Genomic DNA, 25,602 nt, shown 5'->3' with positions numbered 1-25,602 from the left:
CAGTAAAAACTTGCATGCCCTTTTGCTTCCAGAACTGACGTCGCTCTTCGAGACATAAAAACAACAATGTGCTGGAATTTTCCACAGAGGTTTTGGTTCCTTGCTGGCACTCAGAGGATGTGATGCTGATCTGTTGGCTGCACGGGCACGATGCCGAGGCGCTCTGCTGGGCTGGAGGCCGTAGTCTGAGTACACAGAGAACTCAGTGTCAACAAACCAGTTTGAGCTGACTGAAGACATGCGGCATGTCGTATCATCCTGCTGGAAGTGTCCATCAGAAGGCGGTCCAACGACACGGTTGGAGGTTGTCGTGTCCAAAACTATGCTTATCTGGTACCAAGGCGGACAAAATTGTGCCCATAATAATCCCCCACACTTCTACAGCATCAGAAGCAGGCCGGATTGTTGATACAAGGCACAGTGGATGTGAGCTTTCATGTTGTCAACACTGAAGTCTGACACTTCCAAACGAATGTTGCAGTAAAAGGACGGTGGACGAGCAGATCATTCAGAGAAGGTCTTGGGCCCTGAGACCTCCGTCAGAATAGTGGCTACGCGAGTTACTCTTGCCTTTCATCCGACCATTCTCCTCTGATGATTTGTCTTTTTCACACTGTTCCCTGCAAACTCCAGAGATGGATGTGTGCGGCAAAACCACCAAAAAAAGCAGCAAGTTGTGCAAATCCAATTCATGCAGCATTCAAAACCTTTTCTTTCTCGTCACGCTCAGGCTGTGTTTGAACTTTAGCGGGAAAATAGCAATTATTTCTGCATGTCTGAATGTATCGCGCTGTTGCCCTGTGATTGGCTGATTGCAGCTTTAGTATTGCACACGCAGCGGACCAGGTGGACCACATCCAGTGAGGAGTGATCCAGATGATTCATCTCTCTGATGCGTCAGTGCTTCTGATCGTGGGAGCCACAGTGACTCAGTGCCCTAGAATCAGGGATGTGCGCTGTATGTGGTGCAAACATACAGATGATCCCAGTGAAGATGGACACCGGTTTGTGCTGTTTATTTAGTCAGACACCATGAGCTGTGCACACTGTAACATGGCAACGTAAAGGAACTTCTCTTGCCATGTCATTTTTGCAGACAAACTTCAGGAAGATGGACTGAATAGACGCATATTTTTGCTTACATTTGTGCTTAAAAAGACAACAGGACATGCAACCATCTGTCAAATAGGTCACTGCACTCTTTCCAGAGCTTACTTGCAATGTTTTACACTGTCTAAACTGAATATTATAACTGTTCCATCACAAAATTTGATATTTTATTAATTATTGACGGATGATAACAATGACAACAACAGCTGATTCGTTGACTTGATTATGAGTGATGGTCATTATTTGTGATGAACTATTTGTTATGATCATCACCATCATCTAAAGTTTGTTTTCAACATATGTCGAATCTTTATCAAGTCCCTCTCAAGACTCTTTGCCTCACAGCTCATATCAGGAAACTGGACCGTCAAGTCTGACTTCTTCTAAGATGAATTGCACAAAGAAAAATACAGGCCGTGAGCATTTACCTTGGTGAGCTCCCCCATGTGGTTGAGCGCTCCCAGTGCATACAGCTGCTCGAGGGCTAACACCAGAGTTTCGTGAGGGGGCGGGCTCATGTAGTCAAAGTGAACCAGGTCGTTGATGCCTGAAAGCACAAGGCCACAAACAGTTGATCCACTCCGATCCAACTCAAACCACTGATCAACGTTAAAAGCAGAACACATTCATTGTCTCACCAAGACTCTTCAGCAGCAGGACCACATTCCCCAGGTTGGTCCTTTGAATCTCTGGCACAGTGGTTTCCTCCATCTCATGTTTGAACGCCCAGGCGGTGTAAAGTCGGAAGCATTTCCCAGCGGCCACTCTGCCTGCGCGTCCCGCTCGCTGGTTTGCTGAAGCCTGAGGGTGAAACAAAAACACAAGATTTAAAACTTTAAAGATCAACCAGCAAGCTTTTCTCTTTTTTTACCTCTCACCTATGTTTCTCATAAAAACATTATAGTTGAGGCTACACAACCACGAGCATCAAGCTTTGTCCTTTCGCTGCTATTGTTGATGACAACAGTATGCAGGACAGTGGCAAACAGACCCACAAAAGGCTGAACTCACTACCAAGCAATTACTTCCTACAGTAGAAGTCATTTTGCTGCAACTTCTTTACACAGCAAAATTTGTTCGTCTTGAAGTCTAATGGGTGGAAGCTCATTTCAGGCAGGGGAATTATAAATAGCTGATGCAGTGACTGGGCTAAAGAAACTCCATGCCTCACTACAACACAGTCAACTGGCAGCCCGAACCTGACTAGCAGGAGTCTGGCATTTTAATTAGCTCAGTAAATGGCTAAAATCAAATCAAATATTCATGCAACACATTCAACAAGCAAGCCAAGGACAATCGTACCCGTGAGCAGGGCGTGACAATAAGTGACTCAAGAACTGATACTTCCAGTACCGGTTGGATCCCGAAACGAAAAAAAAACATTCAATACTCGCTTTTTTCTAGTACAGTCAGAACCGAATATGCAATTTTTCCGTCGGTCAGCTGTGTCAATTCTTGGTGGAACTGACCAGGGCAGTATACACATGCGAGCAGCGCAGAGCAGTTAGTGCTGAGGAAGAAAATCGAAGAGTCGCATGTGGAAATATTTTGCATTCGAGGTGGGTGAACACGAGGCAACTCTAGACTCTAACGAGCCGACACGCAAACCGTGCCTCAGAAGTTTTCAAACGATGCTTCTTCAGAAGCTATAAGAAGAGAAGGCATGTTTCCTCTTCAGTGTTTTCAGAGCATTAAGATAGCTTTCGAAAGGGTTCCTGAGAAATATTGTTTTGTGTTGTTTTCTTCAGTTTGATTGATTGGATTAAAGTTTTTACTAACAGTATTGCATATCAATAGTTTTGAGGTCAGAGTCCCAGAATCTACAAGTATTGTGCTCACGACCAAAATTCCTCGAGCAGTTCACTCGATGTATAATTCTTTGGAGGATCACAGGGTTTACCCCCTCTATTTCTGAATCTCATGGATATGTGAAAGTGATTTTTGTGTCACAAAACGTTGCTGTGGAAATGTTTGCATATGATATGTGTATATTTTAAAATATTGGTTCACCTCATTCAAAATTGACTGCAAAATCCGTCTAACACTAATAGTTGTCCACAATTGCCGTTCTTTTGTTCTGTCCACAGATTTTTTTATTTTATTTTATTTTTTGTATTCTCTGCAATTAACTTGAATATTAAATGTGATATTCAGACAAATAAACAACTTTGTGAAATATAATTTATTTTGTCGCAAAACCTCTGTCTAAAAATGATTGCTTTACTTGAGAGACAAACCAATTTGTATGGCGTGCTCTGTTTTTTTTTTTTTTTTTTAAACTAATTTTCTAACCCAATCATCCACTGTTGTTTTTATCTTGGTTCATGCCTTTTGTGTCATTTTCTGACATGCGACATTTAATTTAAATACAGACCTTTAATGTACTCACCTGAGCCCCTTGAGCTTCATCGATCTAATCACGAACGAAAAAAAGAACTCCAGTAACCCCCTTGTGGCAGGAATGAACAACAGTCCTACAACTTAATTTGAATAAAAGTTAAAAGACTGAAAGATTCATATTTTTTTGTAAAACCTTAGCACTGTAAAGAAATTTGCTATGCGAAACAATAATATAAACAATTACGTAAAATAAGTGCCGTTTTTTTTATTCGTGAGTAAATGTAACGTATTTGAAAACCATTAATATAAAAATATTTATTTAAAAATAATTAATATGAAATTGCTGACTATTGCGGATTTTGACGTTTTAGATATTAGGCCATGTTGGAAGAACTCTTCTTGTTAGGGGTTCGAGGTGTCAGTCCGGATTTCTTTATTTTATCGAACACTTAATTAACAAGGTCGCCAAGAAGTCGTCATCTGGTAGGAGGAGTGCGCATGCTCAGCGCGCCCCGACAAGCGGTTAAAAGCCGAGGCGCTGCGCAAGGGTTCGTCGAGTAAGTTGGACGGGCAAAGTGTGTACCGTCCCTTTTTCTCGAGACGACTGGCAGGAGTTCAAGATGAAGAGCCCGCGATCTTCGGCGTTGCAGCTGCTGCTGTTGGGGCTGATGGCACTCTGCATCAACGCATACAAACCTGTCATCATCGTTCACGGCATCCTGGATGGACCCAAAGACTTCACGACACTGATTCGCTTCATCACAAATGTAAGCAATGTCTAAATTAACACTTTTTTTTTCTATTTCTTTTTCTTTTCTTTCTTTCTTTCTTTTCTTTCTTTTTTTTTTTAAAGTTTCATTTCCTTCTCATTAGCCCTCTAATCCTCTGCATCCTCTTCCCTCACACCAACTAACTCCTCTTTTACTCCATCCAAAAATCTCCTCTTTGGTCTTAATCCAGGCTTCCTTGCTGCAGTTCCAACTTCAACACCCTTCTTCTTCATTCTTACTCCTCTGTACATTGTCCATACATCGCCTTTCTGGCCTCTCTGGCTTTTTCTCCAAAAAACATCTAATGTGCATCCCTCCTGACTCTGAAGATCCAGTGCATCCTGGTCACTCCCAAAGAGAAGCTCAACATTTTACCCTCTGCTTTCTTCAGCTTTGTTGTCTGTCTTGTTGTAAAAACTGAATTTAAAGGATGTGTTTTAAAGGATGAGTTTATTGACGAGGCAGAGACAAAAAAAAAAAAAATGCAGTGATTGGGAACTTTGTCTAATGCAAAACTTTGATGGTCTTATCGGAGTATTTTTTAAGGCTGAGCTTTAGGTAAATGCTATGGCATGTAGACACATATCACTTCCTTAAAAGTGATTTCAGTTCCACAATTGCGTGTATTATTTTTATCCCACTGATTAAAATACCTGCTGGTGGTGTAAATGCAATCATCTCATCATTTAATTTTTAACGGCTTAGTCTCGTTCACCCTGCGGTGTAATCTTCTCAGCAGTGACCTACTCAACAGAAGATTTGATTAAGTGATTGATCAAATATCTAAAGGCACAGGAGGTGATACAGGTGTTTGTACACAGCTGATTGCGGCTGTGGTAAAAATTAACAAACAGTTTCAGGATAATGATCTTTGTTCCCCTGCTACTCTGTTCTGATCACTTCCATTTGGGGCCCAGCTGTGGGACTGTCTGATTGGACCAGGCTGATCACATCTCCAGCAATCAGGCCGCCCACACATTGATGGACCTGTGAGGCTGTGTTGTTAGATTAACGCAGTTCCCCTTTTCACTTTCTGCCCCCCTTTTAGGCACATAGTGGAACCAGGGTGACGGTGATTGATCTGTATGACTACCTGGACAGCCTGACGCCCATGTGGAAACAGGTGGACAACATCAGGAAGGAGATCAGGAAGGAGATGCAGGTGGCACCTGACGGCATTCACCTTCTGTGCTTTTCACAAGGTGAATGTTCAGAGGAAAATCATATTACCACTGACTGTTTTTTGATCTTGCCATTTTTAAAATTAAAATTAATTTTCTTTTTTTTTTCTTTTTTCCAGGTGGTTTAATTTGTCGAGCCATTCTCGCCACCACCCCTGAGCACAACATCGACACCTTCATTTCCCTTTCGTCACCGCTGGCAGGACAGTTTGGAGGTCAGACACACATTGTTTTTGTCAAAGACAAAACATTTTCATCTCCTTCTCACCCTTGGATTGAATACACATCTTTAGAGTTTTGTTGTTATTATCTGCAGATTACCTATGTCCATGGGGTTAATTTCATGTCAGCAGTGTAGCACAGTTTCATCACTCATGATGAAGGCCACAGGAGTTCCTCCTTGTAGAATCTCCTTAAATAGATCACTTGGTTAATAATGATAATAACAACAAAATGCTAAATGTCTCGTTGTGTTTCCCTTTCAGAGCCTGGCTACATGAAGTGGCTATTTCCCGACATCATTAAGACGAACATCTTTCGTGCCTGCTACAACAATTTGGGACAGGAAGTGTCGATATGCGACTACTGGAAGGGTAAGAGCAGGGAGATTATCAATATCAGGAACTTTCACCCCTGAGGTGGAACCCTCCGCTACCTCCACAAGTTGTCCCGTGAAAATGTGCGCCTGTGTTTCTCTTTTCAGACCCTCACCAGCGACCTCGCTACCTGGAGTCCAACAACTTTTTGACCCTGTTGAATGGAGAGAAACCTCACAGAATGTTGGGAGGTAGGCACTTTGCCAGATTCAGAGGCAATGAGAACTCTGTTGTGGAGACACACTTGAATTATAAAAGGAAGAATGAAAAAATGAATGGTGTCTTGTTATTACACCTTCGCAGCCTGGCGCAGGAACTTCCTTCGCATCAAGAAAATCGTTCTAATTGGAGGACCAGATGATGGAGTCATCACCCCATGGCAATCCAGGTTGGGCACTCAACTATTTATCACTCTAGATAGGATATTTTAAAGAATTAGTTCTAGTTTTTGAAATCTATCAAATAACACAATTAATCACAATAATCACAGTTGCGCTTTATCCTCCTTTAGAAAATAGTTAATTAGTTTAAGCGAGAAGTTAAATGAATAAGAAATTAGAAAACAACTCGTCAACGTTTTATTTTAGTCTTTCCTCTTGAGTGTTCAGAAGAACAATAATTACATAAATGGAATAAAATGACAGATATTTAATTATTAAAAAAGACAAGCAGAGAGGAGTTTTGTACAACTTCCACCAGGAAAAAAAAGTCCCTTCATGCTCTAGATATTGACTACAAATATTCAGCAAAGGTCATTGACATTTCCATGTAAACTTTCAGTGGATCAGTGGTATAAGTCCCCATTTTTCATTTTATTTTATTTAACCCAGACTGACTATTTTCTTCCGTCTCCTCCACAGCCAATTTGGATTCTATGACGTCGATGAAAAAGTCATCGACATGATCAACCAGGATGTGAGTTTCAGACAAATATTTACATGGAATTAAAGCTTGAAGGGAAGCTCCCCTGTGTTTAAAATCGACCCTGTTTTTAACCGTTGTCACTCCCGTGTCCCGTTGACAGGTTTACCACAACGACACATTTGGACTGAAGACGCTGGACCACCTCGGTGCCCTTGTCCCATGTGTGGTGTCAGGAGTAAAGCACGTTCGCTGGCACAGCGACATCACGGTGTTCAGAACCTGCATAGAGGAGTGGCTCATATAGACGGGCAAATGTCACGAGTCTGTGAGGAAGAAATGATGATGATTATGATGATCATGACGGTTATGATTCGGGAGGGGTGGTGGAAATGTAGAAACTTTGCACAACTGAGTTTGCAGATGTGGGTGTGAAGTCTGCTGAAACTTCTCACACTTCTGCACATGGTGCACAACTAAGTCACAAGCAAAGCTTCACCAAAAGCTACAGTCTTAAATTTATAGTTGTTGTTTTTTTTTTTATCTATTTACTTTCCTCTTATTGAATTATGTTAGTTGTACATTATTTATCTGCTTATGTATATCCTCATTTTGTGTGTATTTTAATCAGCTTTCCTGCTTTGTCTTTTTGGAACGATGCTGCAATATTTAAACTGTAAACTTTTTTAAAAAGGTGCAAAAGGTAAATGACTGTTATCATTATCTTTTTCTTTTCTTTTCGTTTTTTTTTTGTTTGTTTTTTACAAAACTACGAATTGTATGTTTGTTTTGTACAGTTAAAGTACAGCTTTTTCTGCAATGATGACAAATTTAAGATGTGTTTGGGTTCGGATTGTCATGTGTTGTATTGTTTTTTCTTAAGGATCAACAATATTCTTCTTTATATGAAACTTTTATAATCTGACTATACTTGAAACCATCTAGAGACTATAGAAATCATCTAAAGTTTTGATCTAATTAATTTATTTTAAAATTGCGTCTTCAAACGTTCTTCCTCACCACTGACTTCTAGTGGGAATCTGTCGTTTTTCACTTTACTCAAATGTTTGTTTTTTAAATTACACAGACACCCAGTGCTGTTAAATGTTGCTGTTAAATCAAATAAATGATCTGAACAATTTTTGTCACATTCTGAACTCTCATTTATGATGCAAGATCCAATCCTGAAAATGTGTTAAAATTTTATTTCTCCATAATCATTAAGTTTTGCACAACGACTTGTTTATTACCCTTCAATCACATCGTGAAGTTTGCGGATGACACAATGGTGGTGGGCCTCATCCAGGACAATGACGAGCAGTCCTACAGGGAGGAGGTGTCCGATCTGGTGGACTGGTGTCCAGGTAGTGGAAACTACCTGGTCCTGAATGTTGACAAGACCAAGGAGGTCATTGTCGATTTCAGGAAGCACCAGCATTCCCACGCACACCTTTTTATCAGTGGCTCAGCAGTGGAGATTGCTACCAGCACCAAGTTCCTCGGGGTGCACATAAACAGCTCGCTGTCCTGGTCACTCCACACTGAAACACTGGTGAAGAAAGCTCAGCAGCGCATGCACTTCCTGCGCCAGATGAGGAAGGCCCAACTCCCCCCTTCCATCCTCACCACCTTCTTCAGGGGGACCATAGAGAGCATCCTGACCAGCTGCATCTCTGTGTGGGCTGGAGCATGCAGTGCTGCGGACTGGAAGTCTCTGCAGAGGGTGGTAAGGACGGCAGAGAAAATCATCGGTTCTCCTCTCCCTTCCATTCAGGTGATGGCCAGGGAGCGCTGCCTGTCGAAGGGCCTCATCATCAGCAGTGACTCCTCCCACCCCCACCAGGGACTGTTTTCGCTACTGGCCTCTGGAAAGAGGTTCCGCAGTCTCCGGACCAGGACTACGCGGTTTCACAACAGTTTTTTCACATACACAATAAGACTGTTGAACACACAATAACCCTGCAACTCATAGAAACAATTCAACACACACAGACTCATTTGCACTTTATACGTCTGCATCGCACTTGCTGCACTTTGCGAACAATGTTCAACCGTGCGAGCAGAAATACTGCAGTCAACACTACCATTTATTTTGTCATTGTAGTTTTCTGTCATCATCACCATTATCACCATCATCATCATCATCATCATCATCATCATCATCGTGCTTTCTTCCTCTCAGCGAGAAACACAGACTCGTGACATTTGCCCGTTTATATGAGCCACTTCTGTATGCAGGTTCTGAACACCATGTGGTCCTTGTGCCAGTGAACGTGCTTTACTCCTGACAGCACACATGGGAAAAGAGCACCGAGGTGGTCCAGCGTCTTCAGTCCAAATGTGTCGTTGCGGTAAACCTGTCAACAGGACGCGGGAGTGACAACGGTTAAAAACAGGGTAGATTTTAAACACGGGGTGGGGGGGGGCTTCCCTTCAAGCATTAATTCCATGTAAATATTTGTCTGAAACTCACATCCCGGTCAATCATGTCGATGACGTTTTCATCGATGTCATAGAATCCAAATTGGCTGTGTAGGAGAAGGAAGAAAATAGTCAGTCTGGGTAAAAAAAAAAAAAAAAATAGAAATAAAAAAGGGACTTAAACCACTGACCCATTGAAATATTAATATTGCATGGAAATGTATTCATTGGGGGTTCGCAATCGACCGGTAGATCGCAATCGACGGGTTGGACACCCCTGATCTAGAGCATGGAGGGACTTTTTTCTTTCCTGGTGGAAGTTGTACAAAACTCCTCTCTGCTTGTCTTTTTTTTTTTTTTTTTTTTAATAATTAAATATCAATCATTTTATGCCATTCATGTAATGATTGTTCTTCTGAACACTCAAGATGAAAGACTAAGAAAGAAAGAACGTTTTCTCATTTCTTATTAATTTAACTTCTCACTTCACTATTTTCTAAAGGAGGAATAAGCGCAACAGGGATTAATGTGATTAATTGTGTTATTTGATAGAAAACTAGAAATCTCATGTTAAGAGTGATACATATTTGAGTGCCCAACCTGGATTGCCATGGGGTGATGACTCCATCATCTGGTCCTCCAATTAGAACGAGCTTTTTGATGCGAAGGAAGTTCATCCGCCAGGCTGAGAAGGTGTAATAACAAGACACCATTCATTATTTCATTCTTCCTTTTATAATTCAAGTGTGTCTCCACAACAGAGTTCTCATTGCCTCTGAATCTGGCAAAGTGCCTACCTCCCAACTGGCTGTGAGGTTTCTCTCCGTCCAACAGGGTCAAAAAGTTGTTGGACTCCAGGTAGCGAGGTCGCTGGTGAGGGTCTGAAAAGAGAAACACAGGTGCACATTTTCACGGGACAACTTGTGGAGGTAGCGGAGGGTTCCACCTCAGGGGTGAAAGTTCCTGATATTGATAATCTCCCTGCTCTTACCCTTCCAGTAGTCGCATATCGACACTTCCTGTCCCAATTTGTTGTAGCAGGCACGAAAGATGTTCGTCTTAATGATGTTGTGAAATATCGACTTGATGTAGTCAGTCTCTGAAAGGGAAACACAATGAGACATTTAGCATTTTGTTGTTATTATCATTATTAACCAAGTGATGTATTTAAGGAGATTCTACAAGGAGGAACTCCTGTGGCCTTCATCATGAGTGATGAAACTGTGCTACTCTGCTGACATGAAATTAACCCCATGGACATAGGTAATCTGCAGATAATAACAACAAAACTCTAAAGATGTGTATTCAATCCAAGGGTGAGAAGAAGATGACCTCCAAACTGTCCTGCCAGCGGTGACGAAAGGGAAATGAAGGTGTGGACGTTGTGCTCAGGGGTGCTGGCGAGAAGGGCTCGACAAATTAAACCACCTGGAAAATAAAAAAATTATATTAAAATTAAGTTAAAAAAATTGAATAGACAAAAAACAGTCAGTGGTAATATGATTTTCCTCTGAACATTCACCTTGTGAAAAGCACAGAAGGTGAATGCCGTCAGGTGCCGCCTGCATCTCCTTCCTGATCTCCTTCCTGATCCTGTTCACCTGTTTCCACATGGGCATCAGGCTGCACTTGTAGTTATAGAGATCAATCACCTTCACCCTGGTTCCACTATGTGCCTAAAAGGGGGGCAGAAAGTGAAAAGGGGAACTGCGTTAATCTAACAACACAGCTTCACAGGTCCATCAATGTGTGGGCGGCCTGATTGCTGGAGAAGTGATCAGCCTGGTCCAATCAGACGGTCCCTCAGCTGGGCCCCAAATGGAAGTGATCACAGGGAACAGAAAGGGAAAAACACAAACAAAAACATTCAATGGTGGAACTGAAATTAGTTTTAAGGAAACGATATTTGTGTCTACGCGCCATACCATGTAAAATATAACTTTTATAAGATTACCTAAAGCTCAGCCTTAAAAATACTCTGATAAGATCATCAAAGTTTTAGACTTCACAAAATTCCCAATCACTGCATTTTTTTTTTTGTCTCTGCCTCGTCAATAAACTCATCCTTTAAAACACATCCTTTAAATACAGTTTTTACAACAAGACAGACAACAAAGCTGAAGAAAGCAGAGGGTAAAATGTTGAGCTTCTCTTTGGGAGTGACCAGGATGCACTGGATCTTCAGAGTCAGGAGGGATGCACATTAGATGTTTTTTGGAGAAAAAGCCAGAGAGGCCAGAAAGGCGATGTATGGACAATGTACAGAGGAGTAAGAATGAAGAAGAAGGGTGTTGAAGTTGGAACTGCAGCAAGGAAGCCTGGATTAAGACCAAAGAGGAGATTTTTGGATGGAGTAAAAGAGGAGTTAGTTGGTGTGAGGGAAGAGGATGCAGAGGATTAGAGGGCTAATGATAACGATAATGTCGGGTGGAACAGGCAGAAAAAGAAATGAAACTTCTCCTTTTTTTTCTTTTTTTTTTTAAAGAAGAAGAAAAAAACCCGGTGGAACATGTAGAAAAGGAAATGAAACTTCTTCTTTTTTTTTTTTTAAAGATAATAATAATAGATAATAATAATAATAATATAATAATAATAATAATTTTGAACATTGCTTACACTTGTGATGAACTGAGTCAGGTTCCTGAACTCTTTGGGTCCATCCAGGATGCCGTGAACGATGATGACAGGTTTGTATGCGTCGATGCAGAGTGCCATCAGCCCCAACAGCAGCAGCTGCAACGCCGAAGATCGCGGGCTCTTCATCTTGAACTCCTGCCAGTCGTCTCGAGAAAAAGGGACGGTACACACTTTGCCCGTCCAACTTACTCGACGAACCCTTGCGCAGCGCCTCGGCTTTTAGCCGCTTGTTGGGGCGCGCTGAGCATGCGCACTCCTCCTACCAGATGACGACTTCTTGGCGACCTTGTTAATTAAGTGTTCGATAAAATAAAGAAATCCGGACTGACACCTCGAACCCCTAACAAGAAGAGTTCTTCCAACATGGCCTAATATCTAAAACGTCAAAATCCGCAATAGTCAGCAATTTCATATTGACTTTTTAAATAAATATTTTATATTAATTGTCTTCACACACGAAACGTTATATTTACTCACAAATAAATTACTAAAACGGCACTTGTTTTTATATTTAAAAAAATATTTTTGTTTGTATTTTGTTCATTTAATTATTGTTTATTGTATTTGTTTATTTTCCCCACACGGGGGCAGTAGTTACTGGAGTTATTTCTTTTTTGTTCGCGATCAGAGCGATGAAGCTCAACGAGCTCAGGTACTTTTTAAATTAAATGTCACATCAGAAAATTAAACAAAGAGCAAGATAAAAGCGAAAGTTGATGATTGGTTGAGAAAATGACTTTTAAAAAGAAACCACGCCCTACAAATTGGTGTGTCTCACATAAAAGCAATCATTTTTAGACAGAGGTTTTGAGACTAAATAAATTATTTTCCACAAACTTATTTGTTTGAATATCACATTTAATATTCATTTTAACAGCAGAGAAGACTTTTAAAAAATCTGCTTGTGGATAAAACAAAAGAACGGCAATTGTGGACAACATTTAATGATAGACTGATTTTACAGTCTGAACCAAATTACCTGAACCAACATTTTCAAAATATACTCATAGAATTTGCAAAGAATTTCCACACCAATGTTTTGCAACACTAATCACTACTTGACTAAATAATTAAATAATAAAGTTATTATTATTTCTTGTGCCTTTCACTAATGGTTGTTTATAATAATTGTCTTTTTTTTTTTTTTTTCTATTTTCAATGAAAGCAAAACTAAACAAATAACAATTCGTTCCAAGCAGTGTTTGCGAGACTGAGCCACCGTGGCCGCCGTGAGCTGATGACGTCCGACACCTGCTGACGCCCGCCGATGACCTGCTGACACCTGCCAATGCCGACCGACTCCTTCAGACTCCGGCCAAGCCTTGCCGACGCCTGCTGATCCTTGCAGACCTCTGCTGACTCCTGCCATCCCCGCCGATGCCCCCCGAAACCTGTCTACACTCTCTGGCCTCTGCCGACCTCTGCCGACCCACGGGGCACACTTCACGAGAGCCAAAGCAACAGTGGGTCCAGTAGACGAGGAGATAACCTGAGGTCTCACCAGCATAATATTACGGAGCACCAGGAGACATTTACGTGGAGACATTACAACCACAACTAGTAGAGTTCCTGATGGGGCAACACAACCCTCTGGCACCAGCCATCCACCACACTCGTAGAGGGCACTATTGTGAATCTAGAGTTTTCGTCTATGTAGGGGGCGCTATTGAACTTCAACTGATCCAGTTTACTGATAGATTACAATTTTCTGCCAGTTCTGACTTGCTTGCAAAATTTGGTGACTTTTGGAGTATGTTGAGGGGGTCAAAATGGGGTTCGAAGACGCGGCGGGAAAGTATTAAACAGAAACGTAGCAAATACAAACGGCTCTTTCGCTTTGCGATAGACTTGCTCAGTGCAAAGCTGGTCTTATCGCCGGTGTATCCGTACCTACACCGGCGCTCAGTCCCGAATCAGCATTTCTTCGGCGCTTTTAGATGACGCGCTTCCGTGTGCGACTAAACAGTATGGTAGCCCATGGAGGCAGTAATGCGATAGTTACGCCGCAAGTTCATTTTTAATGCCTTATGGAGGAAGAACACGAACATACCTATCTATAAGACGCTCGTGTTTGGTTGTTAACTGTAACAAAACAGTTTTGATGTGGTTTTACACTGTGTTTATTGTCCGCAACCGAAACAAACAACGTATTTTAAGCGACAGCTAGCTTAGCTAGCTAACGCGCAGCCTGCTACTGAACCACAACAACAGCCCTTTGACCGTCTTGATTCGCGGCAAGTATTCTTGGCGACGTGGTATTTCGCTGCCGGTATTATTTAAAGGCTTCATCTGTCAGATTCAGAATGCAGCAACAGTGCGACAGCTAATGAGCAACACTTGTGACTTGTCCCCCAACAGGCACCATGGCTAACTTAGAACGTTGGGTGAACGACCGTCTCTACGACATCCTTGGACTGAGTGACAGATATTTGCCTCTGTTTATGATCGGCACAGCAAAAAAATCTTTGAGCCCTCAAGACTTTGTGTCTCGTCTTGAGCAGACTGGCGCGATTGACATTAACCAGAAAGTGATTGCCTTTGCAGAAGAACTCTTTGACAAGGTATCCTTCGAATTCTGTTATCATTTCATCTCATTTCCCAAAAAAGTAACAAGTGCCATTTATATGAATGCAACAAAGTAGCAGCCACTACTTTTGCAGTTTACATTTTAGTAGCAGGAATTCTTGAGTGCCTTGACATAATTTCCCCTTTGTGCTGCAGGTTCCTCGCAAGCAGGTTGTTGAGAAAGCATCGCGGGCTCTGGAGCGGGAAGCCATTGAAATGGACAAGAGGAATCGGACTTACACATTACTGGAGGATAGTGAGAGTGATGGAGACGCTGGGAGGATAGAAGAGCATCGAGGCAAGAAGAAAAGCAAACACAAAGACAAAGCAGCCAAGAGAAAGCACATTAGACAGAAGAAAGAGAGCGACTCATCAAGTGAGGATGAACCTCCTAAAAGGTACTTTTCCTCTTTTTATAGGCTGCAGTGTCACTTGCATAATATTAATTCCCTCATCAATCTGTCTATTTTCTATACCCACTTCCTCCTGCAGTCAGAGTTGCAGGGGTCTGCTTTAGCCTATTCCAGTTGTAATGGGGCAAAGGCAGGGTACACCCTGGACAAATTAATAATTCTTTCAAGTGATAGTTTAGCATTTAACAAACTGTTAGGATCAAACCAAAGTTAAAAAGTTGTTTAAAAGCTTAAATATAATGGTTTGGTTTTTTTTTTTTTGCATGATTTTAATAGTATTTCAGACTCAGGGGACCAAAAATCTGTCAAGAAGGAAGTTGATGAGGAAGAGTGGGAGAAGGAGGAGAGAGAGCGACAGCAGGACATTGAAGAGAGAGATGCCTTTGCTGAGCGTGTGAGACAGAGGGATAAAGACAAGACACGCAACATCACTGAGAGGACCGACAAAAAGGTTGTTCTTGTCTCCTTGTCTTCTTTCCTGTCACCTCAGGATTGAGAACCTTGAACACATACTTTCAGTGAGATGGTTGATCCACCTTTCACACAGTTGAAACACCTGCTTGCTTTTGTTCCAGGCTTACGAGGAAGCCCAGAAGAGGCTGAAGATGGCGGAAGATGATCAGAAGAATTTGGTGAGTGCCACCTTGATATGCATCCATCTCCAATCATTGCTTATTGAAAGCTGTGAATAAACATGAAGGTAGTTGGATGACATTTGAAAATTATCCTCTCCTCTTTTCTGCTCTTGTCCTTCAGTTACCAGAGTTGAGGAAGCGATCTCGGTGGGAATACCTTAAGAAGAGAGAGACGGAGAAGATGGAGGACCTGGAAGCGGATATCAAGGATGATGAGTACCTCTTCTCCACTGAGGAGCTGACAGAAAGGGAGAAGAGGGATTTGGATTACAAACGTACCCTACGGGACTTGGCTAAAGATTACAAGAAAGCGGGTGCCAAAGAACAAGAGGAGCGGAAGAACAGATACTACATGCCAGAGGAGAAGAGAAGCAAAGTAAGTTCAGAGGGCAATGGGCCAGTGGCTGTTGATAGCCCAAGAGTGTGGTGGTTCATTTGCTCCAATCTGTTTCCTGTGTCTTTGCGCTGACCAGGAGGTGCCCCAGAGAGAGTTGGAGCTGGAAGAAACTCCCATGGAGCTGGGAGGAGAGCAGGGCCGCTGGGAGGAGGAGAGACTGAAGACGGCCTCCCTCAGCTTCGGCGCCAAGAAGGAGCGCGAGCAAGGCATGAGGCACGAGCAGGAGAGGTACCAGCTGATCTTGGAGGAGGACGAGATGATCGACTTTGTCAGCACTGCCATCACCATGAAAGGAACCCAGACAGAGAAGGTGCGGTTCTTTTGGTCATTTTCAAATCTCCATAGTTATTAAACATGTTGTGTTTGGAGCAGAAAATAAAGTAATGCAGCCGAGCTTTGATTTAGCCTTTGCTTGTCTCGCGTTCAGGACCGGGAGACCCCGGCTCTCTCCCAGGCAGAGCTGAAGAAGCAGTCCATGCAGGAGGTCCGACGCAGCCTCCCCATCTTCCCATACAGAGGGGACCTGCTGTCCGCCATTAAGGAGCACCAGGTGCTGATCATTGAGGGGGAGACAGGCTCTGGAAAGACTACCCAGATCCCCCAGTACCTCTGCGAAGAAGTAAGAGCAGATTACATCAGCATGCATAGAAACATAACATTTGAAATATAAATCTAATGTTTCGTTTGTTTGTCGTTATTGATCAGGGCTACACCCAAGGAGGCATGAAGATCGGCTGCACACAACCTCGCAGAGTGGCCGCCATGTCTGTGGCTTCCAGAGTGGCACAGGAAATGAACGTTAAGCTCGGGAACGAGGTGAGCTTTGGCATCGTCCTGGTGTTCCTGAAAACAGGCTGATTTCACACAACATGTTTTCATGCCTACTTTGTTGTCTGTGGCCTATATCAAATATTTTTGTGTATACAATGTTGTCAAACTTCAGTGTTGTCATTCATTTTTATCAAAATGTCTAAAAAGTTTGGTTTGTTTTTGTTTTAATCTACGATGCCTCCTATAGGTGGGGTACAGTATTCGCTTTGAGGACTACACAACAGAGAGAACGGTGCTGAAGTACATGACAGATGGCATGCTGCTCAGAGAGTTCCTCACTGAGCCCGACCTGGCCAGCTACAGGTAGGGAACGTTGCTCTGCGCCACTCTTCACTGTTAAGGTCAACTGCCGGTGATCTGGCTCCAGTTTCTTTGCAGATTCTCAAAATAAAATCTTTGAAATAAATTTTCCACATTCAACGTTCAGCCTCACAACTGAAGTTCCCTGATTGTTGCTTGTTCATTTTCTGGTTGCTAATTTGACGCTCATGTGTGTTCCTTCTCTCCTGCCAGTGTGCTCATCATAGACGAGGCCCACGAGCGAACGCTGCACACCGACATCCTGTTCGGTCTCATCAAAGACATTGCCAGGTTCCGACCAGACCTGAAGGTGCTGGTGGCCAGTGCGACTCTGGACACCGAGCACTTCTCCTGCTTCTTTGACGACGCCCCAGTCTTCAGGATCCCAGGCAGGCGGTTCCCAGTCGATATCTTTTACACAAAAGTGAGAAAAAGGCTCATTTTATTCTCCTCTGGTTTCCCTGTGACCAAGCTGCTTTACAACCTCTACTCTCTCTCTCTTTTTTTTTTTTAAGACGGTGGATTGTTTTACACTTGCTGCCCAAAATTCACAATGTTGTCTCCTGTTGCGGTCTGTTGTGTTTTAAAGGCTCCTGAGGCCGACTACCTGGAAGCATGTGTGGTGTCGGTGCTGCAGATCCACATCACCCAAAATACTGGAGACATTCTGGTCTTTCTCACTGGACAGGTACTGTTTGTAGCTGACGTCATTTTTGTTAAGACACAGTGGTCATGTGACAGTTTGTAGGTATTATCTGCTAATGTTCAGCTGTCTTAAGGTGTGGCTTCAGATGAGAAAAACAGCCAATTTTGCATAGATGTAGCGTTTGGCTTTTGCATACATAACGTTGTAATGGTCTTGTTATAGTGCACCGCTGCTCTCAACACTATTCACTGAATGGCACTTTTTCGTTTGCTCCGTCTGTGTTTGTGTCTTGCAGGAGGAGATAGAGGTGTGTTGTGAGATGCTTCAGGAGAGATGCAGGCGACTGGGATCAAAGATTGCAGAGCTAATTGTCCTTCCCATCTACGCCAACCTGCCGTCAGACATGCAGGCGAAGATCTTCAACCCTACGCCACCTGGCGCCCGCAAAGTGAGATGTTGTGTGCCGTACAGTCCGGGTTAGTGGCTCGATAAAATCTTTGTTTTGACGTTTCTCTCCTCTCTCCCTCTCAGGTGGTGGTGGCCACTAACATAGCGGAAACTTCGTTGACCATAGATGGCATCATCTACGTCATTGATCCGGGTTTCTGCAAACAGAAGAGTTACAACGCACGCACAGGCATGGAGTCACTTATTGTCACGCCCTGCTCACGGGTACGATTGTCCTTGGCTTGCTTGTTGAATATGTTACATGAATATTTTATTTGATTTTAGCCATTTACTGAGCTAATTAAAATGTCAGACTCCTGCTAGTCAGGTTGAGGCTGCCAGTTGACTGTGTTGTAGTGAGGCATGGAGTTTCTTTAGCCCAGTCAATGCATCAGCTATTTATAATTCCCCTGCCTGAAATGAGCTTCCACCCATTAGACTTCAAGACGAACAAATTTTGCTGTGTAAAGAAGTTGCAGCAAAATGACTTCTACTGTAGGAAGTAATTGCTTGGTAGTGAGTTCAGCCTTTTGTGGGTCTGTTTACTGCTGTCCTGCATACTGTTGTCATCAACAATAGCAGCGAAAGGACAAAGCTTGATGCTCGTGGTTGTGTAGCCTCAACTATAATGTTTTTATGAGAAACATAGGTGAGAGGTAAAAAAAGAGAAAAGCTTGCTGGTTGATCTTTAAAGTTTTAAATCTTGTGTTTTTGTTTCACCCTCAGGCTTCAGCAAACCAGCGAGCGGGACGCGCAGGCAGAGTGGCCGCTGGGAAATGCTTCCGACTTTACACCGCCTGGGCGTTCAAACATGAGATGGAGGAAACCACTGTGCCAGAGATTCAAAGGACCAACCTGGGGAATGTGGTCCTGCTGCTGAAGAGTCTTGGTGAGACAATGAATGTGTTCTGCTTTTAACGTTGATCAGTTGTTTGAGTTGGATCGGAGTGGATCAACTGTTTGTGGCCTTGTGCTTTCAGGCATCAACGACCTGGTTCACTTTGACTACATGAGCCCGCCCCCTCACGAAACTCTGGTGTTAGCCCTCGAGCAGCTGTATGCACTGGGAGCGCTCAACCACATGGGGGAGCTCACCAAGGTAAATGCTCACAGCCTGTATTTTTCTTTGTGCAATTCATCTTAGAAGAAGTCAGACTTGACGGTCCAGTTTCCTGATATGAGTTGTGAGGCAAAGAGTCTTGAGAGGGACTTGATAAAGATTCGACATATGTTGAAAACAAACTTTGGATGATGGTGATAATCATAACAAATAGTTCATCACAAATAATGACCATCACTCATAATCAAGTCAACGAATCAGCTGTTGTTGTCATTGTTATCATCCGTCAATAATTAATAAAATATCAAATTTTGTGATGGAACAGTTAAAATATTCAGTTTAGACAGTGTAAAACATTGCAAGTAAGCTCTGGAAAGAGTGCAGTGACCTATTTGACGGTGGTTGCATGTCCTGTTGTCTTTTTAAGCACAAATGTAAGCAAAAATATGCGTCTAATCAGTCCATCTTCCTGAAGTTTGTCTGCAAAAATGACATGGCAAGAGAAGTTCCTTTACGTTGCCATGTTACAGTGTGTACAACTCATGGTGTCTGACTAAATAAACAGTATGAAAAAGACAAATCATCAGACGAGAATGATGAAAGGCAAGAGTAACTCACGTAGCCACTTGTTCTAACGGAGGTCTCCAAATTCCAGCACATTGTTGTTTTTATGTCTCGAAGAGCGACGTCAGTTCTGGAAGCAAAAGGGCATGCAAGTTTTTACTGGCATTAAGTGGCCAGTGAGTGAGTGAACATATTCTTTAACTGATTATCGAAGTTAAAGTTTTCAGTGAATTGGTTTCATGAAGATATTGAAGTCCTGTCTCTTGTTTGGGTGTTTAGGTTGGCCGCAGGATGGCTGAACTTCCGGTGGACCCCATGCTGAGTAAGATGATCCTGGCCTCAGAGCAGTAAGTCCTGTGGTGTTACTTGATATGGAGATGACCCATAAAGAGACATAAACAGGGTTCAGCAAATGAATGGCCGGTTTGTGCCCTCCTGGGAATTTCCCAGTTGCTTGATAATTCTCTCATTACCATAGCAGTGATCAGTGATAGCAGTACCCAGAAAGTCCAGTAGAGGGCAAAACTGATTTTAAGCCAGTAAAAGGCCTCAGATAGCGTCTGACCACCACATTGTATCTTTGTCAAATTGTCGCAATTGTTCCTCTCCGATCAGGTACAAGTGTTCCAACGAAGTGCTGACAATAGCTGCCATGCTGTCGGTGAACAACTCCATCTTCTACCGGCCCAAAGACAAGGTGGTGCATGCTGACAATGCCAGGATGAACTTTGTGGTGCCCGGAGGAGACCACATGGTGCTGCTTAATGTCTACAATCAGGTACAGATACAGTGCTCTTGAAACACGCTCCCCACACAAATCTGAAGAGGGTAACTGAGGCAAAACTTGCAGGAAAAAACAGACTTGATGTTAAATTGCAACATTAGGCGGCTAATTAATGGTGTCATGCACAGGTTTTACTTCATGTAGAAGCTGTGCAGCCGCATTACATTTCAAGGTCTGGTTGTTGAAGTCTGTGACAACGGTAAAGTGGAAACTCTGACTTTGCGGTACTATCGGAACACACCAATGCAGATGTGCTGTTTGGGTGTGTGTTTGAAATTTGTGCATCATTTCTTGCAACCCACTCGTGCCCTTGTTCCCCACCCGCTCAATCCCCCAAACCCAGAGGTTTAAGGTCTGATGGTTTCTGTCGCCTGCAGTGGGTGGAGAGCGACTACTCGACTCAGTGGTGCTACGAGAACTTCATCCAGTTCCGCTCCATGCGAAGAGCCAGGGACGTGCGGGACCAGCTGGAGGGTCTGATGGATCGCATTGAGGTGGAGGTGGTCAGTTCTCCTGGGGAAATCCTGCCCATCCGCAAGGTCAGTGAAAAAAAAACAAAAAACATTATGTTACTGAAATGCTTGAGCCATGCATGTGGAATCCCACACATCCAAATCATCTGCTGGGACGATCCCAGCATATTTTCACCATTTTTCCTCATTGATTTTTCATTTTCTTAACTTTCTGGGAGCTTTCATTTATTCTTCTCTTCTGCTGTCTTCCAGGCAATTACAGCCGGATATTTTTATCACACTGCACGGTTGTCCAAAGGCGGCTACAAGACTGTGAAGCACCAGCAGACTGTGTACGTTCACCCCAACAGCTCGCTGTTTGAGGAGCTGCCGCGCTGGGTCATCTACCACGAGCTGGTTTTCACCACGAAGGAGTTCATGAGACAGGTCAGTAGTTCGCCTGTTGCCATCATCCCTTAGTCATGTGAGTAGGTGTGCCCCATTTAATTCTGAGTTTTTAATTATATTTTATATATATATATTTGATTATAAAAAACACTAGCTGTAAAAAGAAAGAAGAGCTGTTAATAATGGAACATCACCAGATATGACTATTGGGATTATGGCAATAAACCAAAAAATTCAGAATGTCAAATTATCCCTTTCTTGCAGCAACATATTAATTTAAAATTAAGTGCATAAAGATTGGAAGTCTAAGACAAAGTTGTCACATATGCCAATTCTGATGCTGAGAAAAGGATTCTGTGCAAAAATTCTAATCCGATTCTAGCCTGTGTAACTCAACCCAGGAAATTAAAGTATATGGATGTTGCACTGAATATTGTGCTGAACCTCACAAAGGGAAGGAAAAACAATTCTGTCCTGGACTTGACAATTCTTTGAATCTGGTGCCTTGGGCTGCGGTCGAAAGTTCAGACTTGTGTGGGCTCCACTTAAGACTGTCGAGGCCATGAATTTATTTTCCTCAGGTTTCAGGTGCTGTCCTGAAGCAAATGTTTTGTCTCCTCTGCAGGTGATTGAGATCGACAGCAGCTGGCTGCTCGAAGTGGCTCCTCACTATTACAAGAGCAAAGAGTTGGAGGACAGCAGCAACAAGAAGATGCCCCGCAAGCAGGGGAAAGCAAAGGAGGAGCTGGGCTGAAAGACCGTTTTGACAATGACAGTGTTTTATGTTGTTGTTTTTTTGTAAGAATAAAGCGTCAATAAGCTTGTTTCAGCTCTTGTGTGAAGTTGTTCTTTGCTGTTTTTCTGCATCAAAACCATGAACACTATAAATTAGCATAAATTTTCCCTAAAAGTTTGTGTCATGATAGGAAGAATACATTTTGACAAATTATCGAACCAACCAAAAGATTTGAGTAAGCAAGCAAGTGAAAAGTGAGGATAGTGGGAGTGATGGAGACGCTGGGAGGATAGAGGAGCATAGAAGGAAAAATAAAAATAAACACATAGACAAAGAAAACAAGAGAAAGCACATTAGACAGAAGAAAGAGAGTGACTCATCAAGTGCTCTGCAAGGACCGGGACGGGGTACCTCCTCGGATAGACACCGTTGGCGTCTGGAAACCTTTTTGACTTTGGCCCGCAAACAGCCACTGCCTTTGATTTCCCCTGAGTTCGCTGCCGCAAACTCGGCACGAGTCGTTCCTCCCCCTGCAGGACATTGTGGACGTTGTCCCCTTGTGGTTCGATAGATGTTGGAAGTTCTCTGGATTAAAGCATAAAGGAGCAGGATTAAAAATAGTTTTTAGCCCAACTTCTGAGTCAATTAATTAACCAAGGAATGATTTACAAAAAACCTCAGGTTTGGTCTCCAGATTTGGTCACAACTAGGCCAAAAACTTTACCATGTGGTCCTTTAAGGCCTGCTGCGTTTGGTCTTGTCTAGCCAGCCATCCACCAAACCAAACCATCCTAGCGTATCGCAGTCAAGTACATCAAATTGGGAGCTGTCTGAGTCACATTTCATTTTTTTTTTTGCTCTGACCAGGACAGTTGTATGTCCATCCAATCGTGCGTACAGGCGATTTTGCCTCTGTCTGAAAGCACTGCCCACTGAAATGGAATGGGAATCGCTCCAGCCACTCTGAAGCTACGTTGTCTTCCTACCTAATAAGAAAAGTGCATGCAGAGTGCTGAGTGTTCCAAGAACACAACCAAAGTAAAACAAAGGAAGAGATTTTCCTCGATTAGCCCGTTAACTAAAATGAGTACAATAAAAGACGGTTATTTTTACACAATTGTCACAGCAGCAAATTTTTTAAAAGATTTGTCATAAATAATCATATGATGATCATTGGACTTCTATAATAAAACTTTTTTTTGTACAGCGCTAAATCACAATTCAAAGCGCTTTATACAATCAGAGAGAACCAACCGGGCCCCGGATGACTGCAAGATGCGACAGTGGCTGGGAAAAACTCCCCTGTGGGAAGAAACCGAGGGCAGAACCAGACTCCAGAGGGCCATCATCTGCCTATGAGTAGTTAAGGTGAAATACAAAAATTATTTAACTATAGCAGGATAAACAGTGACAAAAATGGAAGGACTGAATAAGTACATGGTTCTCTATTAAGATGTGTTTGGGTTCGGACAGATATATGTTGTATTGCTTTTTCATACATATGTATTTTTCAATATCAACGACGTTCTTCTTTATATGAAACTTGTGTCATCTGACTATATTTTAAACCGGATCTAAGTTAGCTCCGCTGATCATCTATGTTTTTGAATTCATAGTTCTCCTTTTAAAATTTCCTCCTCAAACGTCCTTACGCTAACAACTCATCACTGCCCTCTAGTGGAAATCTGTGTTTCTTTTTTTCCCCCCACTTTATCCAAATGTTTGTTTTCTAAATTACACTGGCGCCCAGTGCTGTTAAATGTTGTTGTTAAAACATATAAATGACCTGAACAATTTTTGTCAAGTTTTGAACCCGGATGTATGATGTAGGGTCATGTGCAGGAAATGTGTTAAAACTGTTTATTTTCGTGTAATTATTAAGTTTACACATTGACTCGTTCACCCTTCACGCATGATGGCATCAAACCGACAGGGGGAGTTGTAGTCAATCGTTCAAGCCGATGGATTTTTTTTTTCTCTCTCTCTCATCGATCAACTCTGGAGTAATTTGACACTGGCAAACAAGGTCAGCATATCTTTCTCAGTCATGTCGGCATGTTTCAAAGAGATTAATACACACCTATTTTAATTTTCAAAATGTTTATTTAGATATTCAGGACACGCGGGACGCAAAGAAACACCAACATCTACAGAGAAGGGAAATAGGGATATTGCATTTAGAAAAAAAAAAAGAAAAGAAAAGAAAAGAAAAGAAAAGAAAAGAAAAGAAAAGAAAAAGCTGCAGGTTTGGAGAGAGGATATATGTTCTTCGGCGTCGGTTCGGTTGTGGGCCCCGAACCTATGTTTGGCCAACGCTGCTCTTACGTGCCCGCGCTCGCGGTGGGACTCTTAGGCCCTCCTCTTTTTGCGCGCTCCTCTCCAAACAGGTATGCATGGTGACGTCAGCAAGGTGACACCCACCCACGTCCTCCTCGATCTTCCCGGTGAGTTCCGCCGCCGCACCGCGGCTCAGTTGTTCCCGGAGGAGAAGCTTCTTCCCCCCGCAGCGAGCGAGAGCGAGAGCGCGGGACCTTGACCCGACTTCTCCCCCATTTTCACTTCACTTTTCTACCGCGTCCTCGTCGCTCTTGATGCCACCGGACATGCGGGACTCTCACCGGCTCTCCTGACGTCTGAAGCGTGCGGTCCGGCGGACTCTAAAACGTAAGTTGGAACTGAAGTTGGAAAGCGACGTCAGACCTGCCGAGCAGATTGACGTCCATGCCTGTCGCCGTTGCAGCTGGACGGTGTTGTGCTGGAAGGGAACCTGCTGTGACTGCTTAGAATATAACATCTCACGGAGGGCACCGCAACTATTTTTTTTTTTCCATTGGATGATAAAGATTCCGCTCGCGACACGTCTGAGGGTTCATGTTCCCAGGAAGGAAGCGGTGTTTTTTTTTTTTTTTTTTTTTTTGACGTGGCATTTATTAAGATGCCGATTTACTCGCGTCACTTTGAAATGTATCCCATTCTAACGCCACGCTTATGTATTTATGTTTTTTTTTTTTTTTTTTTTTTTAATGTCCCGTTTGAGTCTTGAAAGCGTTGAAACGGTGTCCAAAGCTATCGACTCGTGGCCGCCGTGGCTGGATTCGCTGACAGCGTGGCTCCAGGTCGACGTGTAACCTCCCAGTGGGAGGCTTCCCTCAGCCGGCCAGCAGCAGCCCCGACACCCGCTACTTTCGCAAGGCGGAACCCAACTGGATCCTACATTAGAGCGCCGGGGAGATCTGAATTCGTCGAAGCGATCCGATCCGATCCGGTTGTTCAGACTGACGGCCCGGAGAGGTTCATTGTTTTGAAAGAGTTCAAACTTCCACCGGGCCGCCTCGCGCCGCCTCGCGCCGCTCCGCTCGTGTCAATGGCTTACTGTTTAAATGAAGCAGCGGTTTTCAAACCACCGGAGGGGGTCACTGGATAAACGTGCTCCGTCAGTTCTCCTGCG

The 25,602-nt window shown here is 43.1% G+C and overlaps 3 protein-coding genes across 4 annotated transcripts in view; 2 read left to right on the top strand and 1 right to left on the bottom strand.

Moving 5' to 3' along the window:
* dhx16 (DEAH (Asp-Glu-Ala-His) box polypeptide 16) overlaps nucleotides 1–22,260 on the top strand; it is a 53,468-nt gene extending 31,208 nt beyond the window's left edge. The window contains exons 2-21 of one of the 2 annotated variants that reach the window (XM_076043271.1): nucleotides 14,275–14,477; nucleotides 14,638–14,879; nucleotides 15,171–15,345; nucleotides 15,470–15,526; nucleotides 15,651–15,905; nucleotides 16,003–16,236; nucleotides 16,354–16,545; nucleotides 16,632–16,742; nucleotides 16,945–17,060; nucleotides 17,271–17,481; nucleotides 17,647–17,745; nucleotides 17,999–18,151; nucleotides 18,235–18,375; nucleotides 18,877–19,039; nucleotides 19,131–19,249; nucleotides 20,054–20,121; nucleotides 20,390–20,552; nucleotides 20,936–21,097; nucleotides 21,284–21,457; nucleotides 22,044–22,260. In XM_076043271.1, coding sequence (XP_075899386.1) covers nucleotides 14,280–14,477; nucleotides 14,638–14,879; nucleotides 15,171–15,345; nucleotides 15,470–15,526; nucleotides 15,651–15,905; nucleotides 16,003–16,236; nucleotides 16,354–16,545; nucleotides 16,632–16,742; nucleotides 16,945–17,060; nucleotides 17,271–17,481; nucleotides 17,647–17,745; nucleotides 17,999–18,151; nucleotides 18,235–18,375; nucleotides 18,877–19,039; nucleotides 19,131–19,249; nucleotides 20,054–20,121; nucleotides 20,390–20,552; nucleotides 20,936–21,097; nucleotides 21,284–21,457; nucleotides 22,044–22,172 — 3,162 coding nt within the window. In that variant the 5' untranslated portion in view covers nucleotides 14,275–14,279 and the 3' untranslated portion in view covers nucleotides 22,173–22,260. Of the gene's footprint in view, nucleotides 1–14,274; nucleotides 14,478–14,637; nucleotides 14,880–15,170; nucleotides 15,346–15,469; nucleotides 15,527–15,650; nucleotides 15,906–16,002; nucleotides 16,237–16,353; nucleotides 16,546–16,631; nucleotides 16,743–16,944; nucleotides 17,061–17,270; nucleotides 17,482–17,646; nucleotides 17,746–17,998; nucleotides 18,152–18,234; nucleotides 18,376–18,876; nucleotides 19,040–19,130; nucleotides 19,250–20,053; nucleotides 20,122–20,389; nucleotides 20,553–20,901; nucleotides 21,098–21,283; nucleotides 21,458–22,043 lie in introns of those variants that run through there. The other variant, XM_076043273.1, reaches the window with a different exon arrangement.
* Nucleotides 3,996–7,591, top strand: LOC142899616 (lysosomal thioesterase PPT2-like). The gene is made up of 8 exons (XM_076043299.1): nucleotides 3,996–4,217; nucleotides 5,269–5,422; nucleotides 5,521–5,616; nucleotides 5,887–5,994; nucleotides 6,105–6,188; nucleotides 6,301–6,385; nucleotides 6,858–6,912; nucleotides 7,022–7,591. Exons 1-8 carry the CDS (start codon nucleotides 4,071–4,073, stop codon nucleotides 7,163–7,165), a joined length of 873 nt encoding a protein of 290 aa, XP_075899414.1. The 5' UTR covers nucleotides 3,996–4,070; the 3' UTR covers nucleotides 7,166–7,591.
* Nucleotides 8,925–12,127, bottom strand: LOC142899617 (lysosomal thioesterase PPT2-A-like). The gene is made up of 8 exons (XM_076043300.1): nucleotides 11,896–12,127; nucleotides 10,802–10,955; nucleotides 10,612–10,707; nucleotides 10,271–10,378; nucleotides 10,077–10,160; nucleotides 9,880–9,964; nucleotides 9,332–9,386; nucleotides 8,925–9,215 (listed from the first exon to the last, which is right to left on the bottom strand). Exons 1-8 carry the CDS (start codon nucleotides 12,040–12,042, stop codon nucleotides 9,072–9,074), a joined length of 873 nt encoding a protein of 290 aa, XP_075899415.1. The 5' UTR covers nucleotides 12,043–12,127; the 3' UTR covers nucleotides 8,925–9,071.
* Nucleotides 22,261–25,602: the final 3,342 nt, after the last annotated feature.

Source organism: Nelusetta ayraudi, unplaced genomic scaffold (genome assembly GCF_046127955.1).
Source record: "Nelusetta ayraudi isolate G7.1 ecotype Tasmania unplaced genomic scaffold, CSIRO-AGI_Nayr_v1 ptg000074l, whole genome shotgun sequence".
In the NCBI taxonomy this organism is placed as follows: Eukaryota; Metazoa; Chordata; class Actinopteri; order Tetraodontiformes; family Monacanthidae; genus Nelusetta; species Nelusetta ayraudi.
Note: the sequence above shows the minus strand (reverse complement) of the source record. Positions and strands in the feature narration are given on the sequence as shown.